This window comes from Porcisia hertigi, chromosome 35 (genome assembly GCF_017918235.1).
Source record: "Porcisia hertigi strain C119 chromosome 35, whole genome shotgun sequence".
NCBI classification, from domain to species: Eukaryota; Euglenozoa; class Kinetoplastea; order Trypanosomatida; family Trypanosomatidae; genus Porcisia; species Porcisia hertigi.
In genome coordinates, this window is record NC_090594.1 from 2,231,574 (window position 1) to 2,247,126 (window position 15,553).

Genomic DNA, 15,553 nt, shown 5'->3' on the forward strand with positions numbered 1-15,553 from the left:
AAACATGAACGATACTTACGTGATTTCAGCGCCATCTCGCGCGCCCTCAACCACAAGTTTTGCATCCCTGTCAAACAGGCACGTTCGTGCCCTGGTCGCCGGACCTGCAGAGTTGCCGCCCGGGGATTCCCTCTTGAAGAGAAACACAATCACCGCGTAGGCAACGAGTCCGCAGGGTGGACAAAAAAAAAAGGAGTGGTGCGTCAGTGTGTGCTCTGCCCTAAGCGCCCGGGGTGTTTTTCAGCGTTGTCACGCATGGCGCGCAGCTTCTCGGCAGTAACGGTGAAAATCTGCAAATCCATGTTGCACTTGGTCTCGTCGTCGAGGGACTCACGAGCGACGCCGTCCTGGAACGTCTGCACCCGGCGCGACGACGCACGTGCCTTTCTCCACTCGTCCACGAAAATACGTTTAACCTGGCTCTCATACTCGGCGTCGTTGCCCCACCATGGGAGCATCGTGTCACTCGTAACATGTTCCATAATCTCCGGGCGTGCGCGCGCCTGACGCTTTGCCCGCATTGCCCCCTCAATGTATACGTACACAAGCAACATCAGCGACATGAAGAACACACACAGTATCGACGACTCGAGCTTCATCTGCTTCACTTCCTCGGTGTTGTTCATTACTTCAGTAGCCGTTCGCGCTGCCAGACCTGCAACATCATCTCTGTCCTGGAGTGTGTTCTTCGCATTTAAAACCTCAATGTCCGATTTGGAGACCTCTGCCTCGTGCCCTACGCCTTCACTTGATGGGGGCATCTCCTTGATACTCTCTGGTGGGGCATCCGAAGATGAAGGGTCCACCGAGCCATGATCTGCGCTTCCTGAACCCCTGCCAGTGGCGCTAACAGAGCTGCGTCGCTCCACCGGCGCTTCTCCGTCTGAAAGAAATAAAGGCCTCTCTGTGCCATCAGTGAGAGCTTGCACACCACTCACCCGCACCTTGCCATCCTCAAGTACACGAACTTTAACTGTTTTGAGGCCTGTCTGTTCCATGACGTCTTCAATGTCCTCCAGCAGCCATATTGCCTCATCGCTGTTGGACGTAAGCTTCTCCGAAAGATCCTCGCCCAGGCGATCCTGTATCTCCTCGATTTGTCTGATGTGATCATCAAGCGTTGAGATGGGGATGTAGGAGGTGATGCGGGCGCGTGCCTCTAGGTAGTTCTGCGTCTCGTGATCATCAGACTGAAAATTCCCCAGATTGACTATCTTATTGCCTACTGTCTCAACCCCGTAATCCTTCATCGCGTCCTGATATGCCAGGTTCACCCTTAGAAAAGACTCCGCATCCCCGCCAGCGTCGGGGTGTGTACGGCGACACGCCAACAAGTACTTGATTTTCAGCAAAGCCAGTGGAAGTCCTGGCCGGCACTCCAGGAGCTGGTAGCGCAGTGGGTAGCTCTCGTACTCCCTTTTCGCTTCGCGCCTTGCCAACTCCTTCCTCTGCGCCTCGATCTTCTGGTAGTCCTTTATCACAGCGGTCGCTTCGGGCACGTGGCTCAGCGCGTCACACAGCCAGAGACGAGCGCACCTCATCTGAGGCTACACAGTATGCCCAACACGAAGCTCTTGTGGAGAAAGATGTTTGACGCAGTTCTCGTGCGTTTACCCCCTCTCCACGCTTCAGAAAACTGCAGAGGAGCTGCTAAGAAAAAAGTAGAACCACCTCCGCATTGAGAAGCCAGTCGTCCAAGGAAGGATTCAGACGGAGGAAGAGAGTCCAAGTAGATTTGAGCTTTGAAACAAGACTAGACCACCTGGGGAAAGCCCCTGCCCCAAAGAGTATCGCTTGTTACGCACCACGTAAGCGATCCAATCCCACATTTCTGAGCAGTTTGCTGCAGTGAAAATAATGTTTTTGTTTCCCCATGGGGGCAGGGGGGAGGGGGGAGGGGGGAAGGGGGGGCTCGCACACATGCAAGTGAGCACTTTTCAAGGTTGGGCTATCCTCCTTTTTGTTATCATGGAAAAAAAAAAACATCGGAAATGTACAGTGCCGATGGACTCATTGCTGTAACCCCTCTACGACAAAAAGACAGCTACACGGAGAGGAAGAGCTGACGGACCAAGGGAGCCCATGCATATATTACAATCCAGACTCTCGTCGCGATCTCTCTCTTTTTGGCGTATCTAAAACGCAACGCGACAGAACATGGTAAGAGGAGGGGCGGGGCTACGACGCTTTGGAGGCGAATGAGCAACCTAAAACACCACAGGGATACGGAATGTAATACACCACAAAGATGGCGACTCCCCCTCCCCGCAAATGATCAGCGGAATATGAAAAACAGAAAAAAAAAGTGTTCACAAAACATGCACCACTACTCACAGGAGGAGAGATGACAAACAAAAAAAAAAGCGGAATTCTAGAAAAACGTCGGATCCGAAACAGACATGGCAACGTCGTGCGTCAGGAACAAGTATCCTTGAGTTGAGCCCGAACCGCAACCACACCACTAGTTCAAAGTAATTTTCCATCCATTACGGTGGCTTCATTGGTCGAATTGATTCCCTAGAGCTTTCCTAGAGATTGTGCCGCTGCCCAAGATACCGCTGGCCTGAAACCTAGTGGGCAGCGTGCTGTGGACCTCTCGCGCCTCGACGTCCTGTCAGGGATTGCTCCAAAAAAAACTGCTGTGCCCCAGATTGCGGGAGAGCATAGCCGCCTCTGTTATCTTGTAGAGGGCGGTACTGATAGCCACCGCCGCCGTTGCCGCAGAAGTTGACCCACGATGCCGTGCCCAGGCGAACGCCGGCGCGTATATCCCTTTCCGACTTCTGGATGGTCTTCTTCCCAGAGCCCCAGCCTAGATGAAAGAGACGATGTGAAGCAATCAAAACCACCGGCACAAGTAGAATCAAAAAGATGAGGTACCACATCCGCGCCGCACACTGTGCAGGTGTCCCGGCAATTGAAAGCGGCTGCATGCCACCTTTGAAAAACACTTGCACTCCATTCGTAAGAATGTATATGATGTTATGTTGAGCTAGCACTGAGGTGAGCTGAGCGTATGTCACAAGTGTCGCCAGCGTCGCTTCACGGTTTTGGGAGATGACGGTGAACGGCATGATGTTCGCCATGATAGACGAGCCACCGAAAGTGATTTGACTCCTTTCCAAGGCACCGTGACTAATCAGCTCGCAGTCGGTGGGAAGAAGGTTACAGAGTGCGAAACGGAGGCGTGCGCTGGGGTCGGGCTCGTTGTTGACTACAGTGTAGAACGTGAGCGACAGGTTTCGCAAGCACTCTTCACCGCTGCTTGGAGGGAGGGGCACATCCCCGAAGCTACAGTTCTGTGTATAGTGTACGACCATCGGCTGCTGGCTGATACTTTTCATACAGGTATGGCTCAATGCCCCGCTGGTGGTGAGGTCGTCACCCTCTGCCCACCTCGCATATGTCTGGCTGATTCCTTGGATCGCTGTCTGCACATTCTCTGCCGTTCCAGTTTGCCACAAGCCAAACAAAACGACCAAGTGAGGCGGCACAGCGTACACATCCGCCTTCAGCGGTGATGGCGGTTTTGCAGCATCCTGTAGCACAGCTGTGATGGAATCGGTGAATTCTGTCGTAACCGTGAAGTCAGAGTTCACTATAGCATTGTGTAGCACAATCTCGCCCATGAAGGGGTGGGAAACATCGTCAACGGCGGAACCCGTCAATGCAACTAGCATGAGAAATGAAATGAGCATAAAAGAGTGGATCATGACTACCTTCGGTCGCTCGTGGAGAGCAACAAATCGGAGAGGGGAAAGATACAGAGAAAAGACTGCTTTGTATTGCACTGGGGGAGGGAGGGAAGGGGGGAGCGAAGCTGTACGCCACTGGAATACCTTTTTTCGAGATGTACTATGAAAAGGAGATAATACGAAGAAGTAAAAGCAGTGGTGGAAAAAAAGAAATATACGTACCGGTTCCGAAGAGGAGCACAGATAAGCCCACCCCCTCCTCGATAAGATTATATTTCCAAGCGAACCAGGAGAGACGTCCAGGGAATCTGGTGCTACACCCAAGACACTTCTGGCTATCGTTTTTTTTCTTGCAATCCACGCCTGTGTGTCTGCGTCCGCGCACACGCACTCTCTTTCGAGTATGCGCAGTAATGTGTCTTCCTCACACATCATAATTCCCTCTAAAGTTACTGTTTTTCATGGGTTTTTCCCAAAACAAAAGCTTGTCAAAAACCGACTGGCCTCAACTAATGATCTCCTTCAGCGTACATCAAAGCTGGAGCACAAGCTCCAAGAAAAGATGACGAGTATCGTTCATGTCACGTCGCGTGGCCAAACCGTAGAATAAGTCCGGTGAATGCATCACCCCAGCCCCACCACTCAACCATCGACTGGGCAAAATGCGATACAGCGCTCAAGAAGAACAATGCACTCAGCAACAGCGTGCTCGTCGGCAGCGTTGCTGGGCAACACAGTGTATCGCTGCATCAACGCCTGCAAAGCGAGCGCAACACACAGCAACAACTCCGCAGTCTCAGGAGTACGAGACTCATCCACGGCGCAGTGCTTGCACTCCGATAATATCCTCTTCTTAAGTTTCTCCAGCAGCATTTGCGGCACAGTGATGCCCCAGCCCGATATGTTAATCAGCTCTGACTGGTCCAGGATGCGGAAGCAGTCAACAGCCGTCATGCCCTGCGCAACAAAAAACACTTGCGCAAAAAGCGCGTCGTGCAACGTCTCCCAGTCCCGCAGTGGAGCGACAGCAGCTGCACATTCTGCAGTGCAACACTCATGCAGCGCAGCGAGAACTGTGAACGCAGTCAGACACTCCTCTTGAGTAAAATCCGCTATCCTTGATGCTACATTCCAGCTGGCACAAAGACGAAGGTTCAAGTTAGGATGCCGCTTCGCAAACGGCATCGTCATGAAGTGGAGGAGTACACTGATGCTTACGTCTGTGTAGCGATCTGAAGACGTTGACAGAACCAGCTTCTCCATCTCGCCAAGTACAATGAACGGCTTCTCGTAGCCCTGACTGCACACTAGCGCCAAATACGCGAGAAGAAGATCCTCGAGAGGCAGATCAGGGAGCAATTGATGGATGCGTCGCACACAGAGCCTAAAAAGCCGTTTCCCAGCAGACGGAGGGATTTGATGACCACTGAAGTGGTCACAACCCCCTAGCAGCGAGAGCAGCCACCATGTTGCCCTGAAGTCCATCGACGACTCGTGTTGAGCAAGCAGTTCACAAATGGAGTCTAGCATCTCCTTTGAGGCACACGGCCTTCCTTTTGTCCAGCACACCTTGATGCTTCGCGACTCCAATAGCTCTAGCAGCATCAGCACAGACGAGGGATATCGAAGGTGCCGTACGAAAGAAATGTCGACTGACACATCAATAGTACACGCGCCAGTCGCGCGTGCCGCCGAATATGCGGCGCATATCGCCTCGTCCTCCGTCAGCGTACTCGTGGCAAGATGACATGCTGTAGGTTGCGAGGTTTGATGAAACATGAGCGCGAGCTTTTGCACCAAACTACGCTCCTTTTTTGTCATCGATGGGGTCAAGCTCGCCAAGGATCTGCTGCTACTGGTTTCAAGTCTGTCAATGCGAACACCCGAGCGGATCAAGACCTCTATCACCGGCAGCGCGCGCGACGGCGTTGTCAGCTCCCAATGGCGCTTGTCGAGGAGATTTAAGTGATGACGCGCCAGGGCCTGGCGATCATCGCGCACACCATCAGACACACAACGCAAAACTGCGGCTCGCCGAATCATTCTGAGCGCATCCTCGCGAGCTACCAGGAAGCAGCAGCCCGTTTTGTGACAAAGTGTGTCGCGTCACGGTGTTGTTCTATATTGTCGATATGTTTTCACCTGGCAGACAAGCCAATGTGAGATGATGGTGATGAAACGGAAATGAACAAAAAAAAGATATGCGAAGTGTAGAAACAAAACGAGGAGGCGGAAAAGGGGGGGAAAAGAGTAGGGGAAAATGACAGAATGTGAGAACCCCTCAGAAGAAACAACAAAGAGACACATGCAAAGCTTCACCAGCCTCTAAAAAAAAAAAAACAGAGCGCGCACATAATCAGGTGCCCTCGGTCGGTCAGGATTGTGGGCGTCTCAGGATGCGAGAAACGGATGCGAAAGTCATAAGGTGCACCCGTCGAGGGAAAACAACTGCACATCACGCGTTATCACGAGTGCTGCTGTAGACCATATTGTTTTATTTTTTCCTCCAACGAAACCAAAATCACAAAAAAAAAGTCGGGTAGTCAATTTGGGCATACTACGCCTACTTCTTGGGGGCGCTCTTAGGGGCCGGGACGCGCTCCTTCTTCTCCGACATGAACAGCTGTACGTGGCAGGGGCTGCACATGTATGGCGTGATGCGGCCGTGGGCACGGAAGGTGCGGCGGCGCATGCGGGCAGCCTGGTCCACCTGGACGTGCTTGATGACCATCTGGTTGGGGTCAAGACCCTTCTCGATGGCGTTGGCCTCGGCGTTCTTGAGCAGCGACATCATGGCCACGACAGACTTGCGCGGCCAGCGACCCTTCGTCTGGCCCCACTCCTTCGCCTGGGCGGTGCGGCCAATCTTGCCGTTGTAGCGCTTGAACGGGATGCAGCGGGTCTTGGCGAGCACCTGGCGGTAGAGCTGCTGAGCCTTGCGGAGGGGCATGCCGTTGATCACATTTGCGGTTTCGAAGGTGTTCTTGAAGTGGCAACGGAGGTCGCTGACCTTTGCCTTCGCACTCTTCGACGACAACTGCGGCTTGCGGGAGTAGTGCGTCATGATTACGAGCCGACCTATAGAATCGAACCGTTTTTTTTTTTGTGTGGGTGTGTGGAAAGGTGTGGGAGACAAAGGGTGAAAGATTCCAGAAGACAGATACATCGGAAAGGTGATGACTTGAAAATGCGCAACACCAAGTGCAGATGATAACATCAAGCATTCGGAAAGCAAAAAAAAGGCCTCAAGAGCGAGCACACCGCATATTTTACCACGCAGTTTTCCTCTTCACTATGGCAACAACAAATCTGCCACGAGCCTCTTGGTTGCGTTGACCCAGCAGCACAACACGTTTAGCATTGATATCTTGCAAACAAGAAGCACTGGCAGGCACAAAGACACGCACGCACAGAAAACCGCCTCTGCGCTACTACCAACTACGATAAATGCAAAAGCTACGAAGCTGCTATTTGCGCGGCGGGCCACCTCGGGCCGGAGAAAAGCTACGGCCGCGCGGCGCAAAGTTGCCTCTCCTTTGATTGAACTTCTCCGCGCGCTTCTGTTCTTGTTTCTCCTTTCGTCCGTGCTCAATGGCCAGACCTGTTCCCATTGCTGACAACGCTGCCACAGTCACACCGTTTTCCTTTCGAATCATGAAAAAGTTGCTCTGTGCACTGGCAAAGGAGCTAAGGCCTCCGTACGGCACCAGCGTCTCTTGCAGGTCATCTGGAAGCGCAGCAGCCCATTTGTTGATCGGAACAAACGTCTTGTTACGCGGGAAAAAGGTAATGAGGCGCGCCACAATCTGCGGCTCGGTTGGAGCGCTTCGTCGGTCCTGGTATGAAGGGCCACCGCCCCGCACGTATCGCCCAGATGTAGGAGGTTGTGCTCCACTCTGCCCGCCGTAGTATCGAGCTGCTAAGCCAACCGATACAGCTGCCAAAGACTGAGGACAAAGAGCTCTCATTTCCTACAAATGCGTAGCACTTAGTACGAGAAGGCAAGCTATATCGGTTTTAAACCGAACCAAAGGGAGGGAGGGAGGGAGTAAAAGGGAGAACGATAAAAACTCGAGAAGACACTGTAATGTTTCACCATCAACACCGAGTGTAACGGTGCGGCAGAGATACGCCGCTTCCGTCGTGCACTGTGCTCTCTTCCGCTTCCGCTCTAAGCCTTCAGTGTTCTATTTCGTATCACATCCTCTTTCACAGGAGCAACCTTACCGCAAGATAACAGCAAGTCAAGACAGGGGCAATCAGGAGGGAAGAGAGTGAAGACATGCAGCTTTCATTTCGTGTCGCTCCTCTCAAGTTTCCTCGAAACCACGTAAAGCCAAAAGCAAAACACAACTCACGTAATCTTCTTGAATATATAAGAAAAGAGGCGGCAAGCACTTTAGCAAATCAATGTCTATGCGAAATCGAGATGCGAGCGCTCGTATAGCTCCTTGAATGGATCTGTCGATGCCTTAGTCTGGGCAGGCAGTGGTGCTTGTCCCTGTTCCAATTCCCCTATAGAGTACGGCCCACCTTCTGGAAAAGCCCGTGCGCTACCCAGAAAGGTGCACTGCTGTTGTGCCGGTGACAGCGACGTGTTCGCTTCGAAGGTGGCAGGGGCACCAGATCCCCAGTTCTGCGGCACACCACTGGACCAATTTGATGGGGCACCAGTATCCCACTGAAGCGGCTCTGCACCACACTGGCACGACACGGCCGGCTGTGGAGAGGGCGTCCAAGAGGTAGGAGAAAGACTCGATCGCCCTGGCTTCAATGGCTCTTGATTTGACACGAACAGATCATCCATTGAAAAGGCCACACCAGCTAGAGGGCGAGAGGTAACAGATTCCGACGGATTCGCAACGTCGGGCTCTGGCTCGGGCGGGTGGGGAATCTTCTCCTCTGTTTCAGCCCGCGCATCTTCGCTAGTGCAGATACCGAGACTATCCAACGTGCAGGATTCCTCCTTCGGCATTTTACTCATGTGTATGTCATTTTCCAGGCGGGTCAGCAATGACCCCGGGAGACACTTCAAATCCGGCACAGGTTCCACGAAAACTCGTGAGGAGCGCAATATTGAGTCGAAAAAGCTCTTGATGAAAACGAAAGCCCTCGTGTACCGGCGGTACAGCTCAAACCAGCGCAACTTCTCGGGGAGCGAGAACTCCCCAAATCCATCCAGCACGAATATGACGCACCTCGCCAAATGCTGAAATACTTGCTTTCCATCGCGTACGAGCAATTGATAGGCCTCCATTGTGCCAAAATTGTTCACAACGGCCTCTCGGTACTCGACTGCTGACACTGCCTCCAAGAGGGCAAGCAGGTTCTCAAACACTGGCTGAAGCGACTTTGCGTTCAGTGTGCTGAGGTATTCCTCAAACGCGGGTATATCAATGCGCCGACCTTTCCCAAGAGCACTCTGGATAGAACAGCGCTCCCCCAGATAGGTTACATACTGCGAAATGAAATATGCCTGGCCAGCCCCGTCGGTGGAGTCAGCCAGGTTCTTGATATGTGTGCTCATGAAGATGTTACGGAAACAGCAAATCGTTTCCACCATTTCGTCCGAGGCCTCGCACATAAGCCGATGAAACGAGACCATCGTCTTTAACACTACAATCCAGTTGTGACTGTGGGATCGCTTCTCCAGCTCGCGGACAACGAATGCATTGATCGAGAGCCCCTCCTTCATACCTGATCCGTACTGTCCGTATGAAGCTGCCACCAACTTTTGGATGTACTTTTCTTTCGGTGCCTTCAACAGATGGCTGGTTACTTTCATGACAGCCTTGACGATTTCATCACCACTCAAAGTGCTAAGACCGATCGTCAGTTTTTCTTTAAAGTAACCAGCGCTCTGCTTTGTATCTGTATTGTTCATTGTCCCGTTGCCCTTATTCAGCGCGGCGAGGAAAAATCAGAGCGCAAACAGCTCTGCCTGGTGTGGATAAATTAAGCCGTCCGAATCGGTGCGATATTTTCTGAGAATCAAGCAAGAGAAAGCAGAAGGCGTACGAGGGCAAGAAAGTGCTAATGTATACTACTACGCTGCACTGTACAGGGGGCATGAGAGAAACAGTAGAGGAGTGCCTCGCTCAGTGGAGCCAGCTCCGGCACATGTCGAAAAAGACTCTGGAGAGCAGAGCTGGAATTCACGATCTCTATCTATTTCGCTCATGAGCCAGAAATATTTTCTTTTCATGTCATGCGCAAGCGTAATAGATCGCTACAATGTCGGGGGAGCTAACCGTTTTTCTACATGGTCAAGAAACTCAGAGGGTACTAATGACCAAAGCGAGCGGAGCATGCCGCCCTGGTCAGAGAGAAACAGGATGACGCACATCCGAAAATAAGTGGAGGCCGGTGCCCCTGAAACAGCAAAATGGCTACAGCAGCAGTTAGCTATCGTGGAAGACGCGCATTGGAACGGTAGCAGCGAAGTGTCAAGATGAGGGGTAGAACCCTTTCACCGCATCAGCTTCAGGAACCCAGAGAACCTCTTTCTTGCATTCCATAGTATCACAGAGACAGACCAGAAAGTCCGGTAGACGGCAGATACAGTTGCCGATCTGTTCCGTAGCCTTCGATGGATGCGAGCGTGATGTTCCCACCTATCGCACGCGCAGCACTGTAAGCGTAAGGTAGACGAATCGGACTAGAGGTCCAGGTTGAGATCGATTCTTCATTGTACCGCTGGATGTTTTTGTACAAAGACCAGCATGACAGCTGCCTCGAAGCCTCACTTAATGTCATTCCGCCCGCCGTATCAGATATACGCAGCACGAAGCGCTTGTTTGTGACCCGCTGCGCAAGGGTAACTTCTATTTTTGTGCACGCCTTGCCCGTCCGCTCCTGGCGATCTAAGTTTGCTGTGATAGCATCCTCCAGCATCGCCCGAATAATGTCGTACATGATATACAGCACACCGACAAAAACCAAGTCGGGATCCCCGGCTAGCTTTAGCTCGATCTCTGCATCATAAGTCGTCTGTGCTTCTTTAATTATGCATTTTGTGAGTAACAGCAGAGAGCATCTTTTGCATATTTGCCCAACAAAGTCCTCCGGATTGTGGTCGAAGAAGATAGGCACTGTAAGCCCTTCTGGATCATCCAGGGAGTACTGCTGCCTTGGTACACCGAGAATTTTGGTTGATAGATACATGTAATTGCCCACCAAAAAACGAAGTCGGACCCGAGCCAGGCAAAAGGCCTCGAAGAAGAGCGGCAGCTCATCATACGTGCGCATCACTTCTTCGTATATCTGCGTCCATCCCTCGCGGCTGGCAAAGTGGACCATGCCCTCCGTAATCAGTGGGCTGACGTTGTAATGGCGAAGAAAAACTCGCCGCACCATGCGATCGCATCGATAGAGGCCGTCCCGGTTCGTCGGAACGGGGGTGCTTCGGACGTCGTGAAAACTCCACTCATACCACTTCTTCAGTTCTTGAATTTCCGGCATCTGTGAGAGCCCGTAAGATGCGTTGTTCAGGTGACGTACAAGGCGGGCAATGCGCACGAGCATCTGTGGGAAAACGGTCTCTGCGTGTTGCATCAAATCATTCGGAGTGTTGAGGTACAGCAAGTTCTCAAATGAGAGATTCTTTATCTTTTGCCTGGCGTAAAACTGGTTTAATTCCATAAACTCCTGAGACGTCAGCGGGTTTTCCAAGTTGACAGTGCTGATTTTCACCTCCTTCAAGCTCTCCGCCGCAATTTCCTTCGCCGCATCGGCGACCTGCGGCGACGTTAACTCAACCGCTTTGCGAAACGCCTTCCATTCGATGAACTCTTTCTCGAAAGAGTCCAGCCGCTCCACTAGTTCTGTGAACATGGGTCCCAGGAGTGGGATACTCCGGCTAAAGCCCCGACAAAGCATCTTCGGACAAACTGACCTGGCTTGAGTGCAACGGCTGCGTGAGGGTCAAGTGGGGATAATGAAAAGAGAAAGTAAGAGTTATGGAAGTCGAGAGCTTTAGTCGAGGTACTCAAAAAAAAAAAAGGAACGCAAGTGTTATTAGATCCACGGCAAGAAGGCGCACGTGTAACAGCCAGTGTAGTCGAAAGAAAAAATGTGACCACAGTGCTATATCAGTTTTGAAACCGAATATACACATCGCGGACAAACCCCAAGTACTGGCATTTAACTTGAAAAACAGTCGTGAGGGTATCTTTCTTTCCCTCCGAATTGAAACGTCCCACAAGAAGAGTGAAGGAGAATCATCACGAAGATACGCCACGTGATGAGGCAAAGTACCCCTGCCACCCTGCTGACACAAGTCGCTGACCATGTCTCTTCTTCCCAGCGCTTTTCCCTTCTCTACCCACTCTGAGATTCAAAGAGTAAAAGCTGTCTGGGAATTTCTTTTTCCTCAAGTCTGCTAAGGGCACCCCCACAAGAACACTCGCAAGTTCAGTACAACACGCTCGGTGGCTTAAAAGGTTACAGTGACCGACAGGCACGACGACGCTGGCGTAGAGAGTGAATTACATCACTGCAGAGGTTCGGTGATGAAAGCGCGAACAAAACAAAGAAGTTAGCGTATAACCATATATATATATATATTAATGTGTGTGTGTGTGTGTGAACAGGGATCTGGACAGCCAAGTTCTCTCTACGTGGCAAGGTATCACTACCGCTGATAAGCATACAAGACATTTTAAGGGGCTGTCAGCCGCCTGTTCACCAGAAGAGCAGAGCGTCGACATCATGAATAAGTACATCGAGTTGAAACTGGAGGACTCTGAAGAAGAGTAAAGGTGGAGCACTGAAGTTCCACCCCATCTCCTTCTCGGACTTCTGAGAATCACAATCTTGGGAAAGGGTCAGAGTGCGCAATAGAAAAACTTTGCCACGGTAACTCCTGTTCTTGCCAAGTTACCCAAGCGACGTGAGAGGCCTTCAATGACACCCAAAAGACTCAGGATAAGATCGACGACAGCAGTGCTTCCTCAACGACCTATCACCAAAACGTGAGGCATGCACTGACGCGGAAAGCGCGGTGAATTCTCAGCGATCTCGATTCATGGGGAGTAAAAGCAGAAGATTATTGACCAAAAAGACGGAGTGGCCTTCGAGTATGGATCTTTTATGGGGACTTGCAGTGCCGCACTAGGAATCCAAGATGACGCCACATAGACGAAGATAGTCTCTCAGCAGAGGTGAAAAAAAGCTTTCGCTGGTGGTCCGATATGAACCAGACCAGTGATCATTTCGTTAAGCCATTGTATTGGCTCATACGAATGAGCTCGCGCCTTCGACTCAAGTGTGGCATGCGCGGCTACGCTCGAACTGCGCCATCCTATCTCCTGCAGTAATGATTCGTTTGCGTGCTGTGGGACGAAGCAATGAGCCCAGAGGAGGTATCCAGTGTCCCCCATGCCGACAAATTGGACTTGATTCACGATTTCGTCGAAAGGAGCTGAGCCGAGGCTTGGAATTTCGGTAGCGAGTAAGGACCTTCAAGAGCTTTCGATCCGAGGGCTATTGAGATGCCCCCTAAGAGGCCAACAACTCAAGGATCCCGTCGTGTGGGGTGAGGGGTGGGTACTGCGTGTTTTGGAGCCTGCTCGGGAGAAGGGATAGCTGTATGAATTCGAGAAGAATTCTGTCAAGAAACGCTCGCCGCTAGATCTTTTGTGGGAATCGCGAATACCGCATCCGTCTGACGATCTGCAGTCAAAGGCGTAGGATACCAGGGCCGCTTACAAGGCGTATAAATTTCATTCTCGCATTTTGGCGAAACCCAGAGCAGCAGGTCAACAGGGTCCTTTGCAGCTTAAAAAAAAAAGAGATCAGCCCATACGAAGAAAACAGGCGTCAGCGATCTAGTTTTTTTTTTTCAAGGATTGAAAAAACAGGGAGCTTGGGGTCAGCAAAAATACTTCTCCGTTATACCCTAATCTATATCCCTTCGAACACTTAACAGATGGTTCCCGTGCAGCGCGCCATTCATATCTCTGCTTTTACGGGGCGAGTTGATGGGGAAATAGCTGAAACGCTGGTGGAAAGTCGACAGTGCGGGAGGGTTGGACAGTGCCCGCGAAGCCTGTGGTGCAGAAAAAAACCCAAGTGAGGGAAAAAAACCTCTGAGGCTAAGCAAAGTGATATGGCAGCTGGCGTGAACAGCAGTCATCCAGTGGGTCGAGATCAGAGGGAAGATACAAGATCGCCGCAAAGCGCAGGCCAATAGCAGTGCGCTTTTTTTTTTCTAGGCGGGGGAGGGGGGCAGCCCTACTTGAGGGACCGGTGATTAACCTGCATCGTGCCAGCAAGCACCCTCCGGATAAAGCACTGGTCGTCCGATTGGAATACGAAGATCGAGGAGGGTTCCGGACCAGTGGCTCTGCTGAAGTCGCAGAGCACGAATCGCGCTGGGTGACTCCGACATAAAGGTGTGTAAATGAAACCTCTTCCATCTCGTCAGAACACATCGAAACATGTACACATCCTTCTTCCCTCACGGGACTACGGAACCTCTAAAGGTGGCTCTCTGCATAAAGATAAGCAGCCCCCTCATCGCTGCAGCCTGGTGCAGTACATGTGGAAATGCTCATTGATGATAACCAGACTACAGCGGTCAGCAAAGTGGTTGTAAATTTGTCATTCCATTGCCCGTTTGTCCCCCCCCCTTCCCCCCCCCCCTGCATGGGGGATGGGGGGCAGCGAAGCTGCACAATTCATTTCTCGGCAAGACGATTCTTCGGCACGTTGACCGAATGAAGAGCGCATCCCTCTCTCCATAGAGGAGCGAGACGTACCTTTCAAAAAGATCAATGTCACCTTTTGGGGTGAAGGCATTTGGTACCCGGGCCGAAGGGCAAGAGGGGGGGGGCGTCATGTGTCCCCCGGCAAAGGGTGCAATGCAATTCGCATAGCCAAGGGTGATCCTCACATCCGGCGAAAAGCAGGTTTTATTACATTCCTTTAAGAGGTCTCGGGAATGGGACGTGTCCCGCACAGTGGCGCGAGGAAAGCACTCGGACTGAAGACAACGGTGGATAGCACGGCCTAAGCTCAACAGCGATTCTCCAGCCTGGAGGCGGTGGTCGTCTCCATTTAGGAGTCTTTTTTTTTCGCCATGTTTGGAGACGCTATAGCCTGCAGTGGAATCGAGGCGCAGTGGAGCGTACAGTGCTGTGGTGAAGCCTTCGCGCTTTGTCTTTCGGTCGCAGTGCACGTGCGGAGATGGTACAGTCGTCGACACCGTTGTTGACATAGCGTCGGCGACTAGTTAAGAGAGGGCTAGCTGTCATACAAATGGTATTTGATTGACTGTTCAGGTGAATGTACTTTCCTGGTCAGGAGACGCTCCGGAGTATGTACATACAGAAAAGATATATAATTTTGTGCGCGCCCAGAAAGACGACTGTCAAGCGAGGCGGGGAGTGACCATCCTCGAAGTTAACGTATGGCAAGGGATCTTTTTCCCCTCTCTAGTTGTGAGTGCAAGCCGTTGGGATGAGGAAAGACGCTTCGTAAGCAAGTTTTCCGAAGAGTACTCTTCTCTGAGATAGCGATTGAGAGCTTGGAGGCACGTGTGAATCGAGAATCCTCTTTGGCGCCACCGTGCTCGGCATCTCGGTTGTTCTGCCCCCCTTTGTACCCCATATTGTTTTTGGCCATTTTAGCCTCTCAAGAAGATCTGAGTGCGCACCATCGTCCTAAACCGTCGCATATTGCTTGGGTGGTCCATTCGTATCTGACACCAGAGCTTATGAGTCGGCGTTCATTGCACTGCTGACAGAACTTAAGGCGAAACCACTTAGTATTGGAACTGTAACATCCTGTGCTACTTTGCGCCTTGCAGATTTGGAAGTGCACGCGAAGGATGTTTCTCACACCACGTGATAGGACCA

General features: G+C 51.7%; 7 protein-coding genes across 7 annotated transcripts; all 7 read right to left on the reverse strand.

Moving 5' to 3' along the window:
- Window positions 1-203: 203 nt before the first annotated feature.
- Window positions 204-1,541, reverse strand: JKF63_01587 (uncharacterized protein; the record flags this gene model as incomplete). The annotated part of the gene is made up of 1 exon (XM_067897633.1): window positions 204-1,541. One exon carries the CDS (start codon window positions 1,539-1,541, stop codon window positions 204-206), a length of 1,338 nt encoding a protein of 445 aa, XP_067753790.1.
- A 1,029-nt stretch (window positions 1,542-2,570) lies between these two features.
- JKF63_01588 (uncharacterized protein) lies at window positions 2,571-3,713 on the reverse strand (the record flags this gene model as incomplete). Its single annotated transcript, XM_067897634.1, has 1 exon — window positions 2,571-3,713. One exon carries the CDS (start codon window positions 3,711-3,713, stop codon window positions 2,571-2,573), a length of 1,143 nt encoding a protein of 380 aa, XP_067753791.1.
- Window positions 3,714-4,337: 624 nt separating this feature from the next.
- On the reverse strand, window positions 4,338-5,738 carry JKF63_01589 (uncharacterized protein; the record flags this gene model as incomplete). The annotated part of the gene is made up of 1 exon (XM_067897635.1): window positions 4,338-5,738. One exon carries the CDS (start codon window positions 5,736-5,738, stop codon window positions 4,338-4,340), a length of 1,401 nt encoding a protein of 466 aa, XP_067753792.1.
- A 520-nt stretch (window positions 5,739-6,258) lies between these two features.
- JKF63_01590 (uncharacterized protein) lies at window positions 6,259-6,759 on the reverse strand (the record flags this gene model as incomplete). The annotated part of the gene is made up of 1 exon (XM_067897636.1): window positions 6,259-6,759. The coding sequence occupies one exon, from the start codon at window positions 6,757-6,759 to the stop codon at window positions 6,259-6,261; it is 501 nt and encodes a 166-aa protein (XP_067753793.1).
- A 403-nt stretch (window positions 6,760-7,162) lies between these two features.
- On the reverse strand, window positions 7,163-7,663 carry JKF63_01591 (uncharacterized protein; the record flags this gene model as incomplete). Its single annotated transcript, XM_067897637.1, has 1 exon — window positions 7,163-7,663. One exon carries the CDS (start codon window positions 7,661-7,663, stop codon window positions 7,163-7,165), a length of 501 nt encoding a protein of 166 aa, XP_067753794.1.
- A 446-nt stretch (window positions 7,664-8,109) lies between these two features.
- Window positions 8,110-9,579, reverse strand: JKF63_01592 (uncharacterized protein; the record flags this gene model as incomplete). The annotated part of the gene is made up of 1 exon (XM_067897638.1): window positions 8,110-9,579. One exon carries the CDS (start codon window positions 9,577-9,579, stop codon window positions 8,110-8,112), a length of 1,470 nt encoding a protein of 489 aa, XP_067753795.1.
- A 638-nt stretch (window positions 9,580-10,217) lies between these two features.
- On the reverse strand, window positions 10,218-11,573 carry JKF63_01593 (uncharacterized protein; the record flags this gene model as incomplete). The annotated part of the gene is made up of 1 exon (XM_067897639.1): window positions 10,218-11,573. The coding sequence occupies one exon, from the start codon at window positions 11,571-11,573 to the stop codon at window positions 10,218-10,220; it is 1,356 nt and encodes a 451-aa protein (XP_067753796.1).
- Window positions 11,574-15,553: the final 3,980 nt, after the last annotated feature.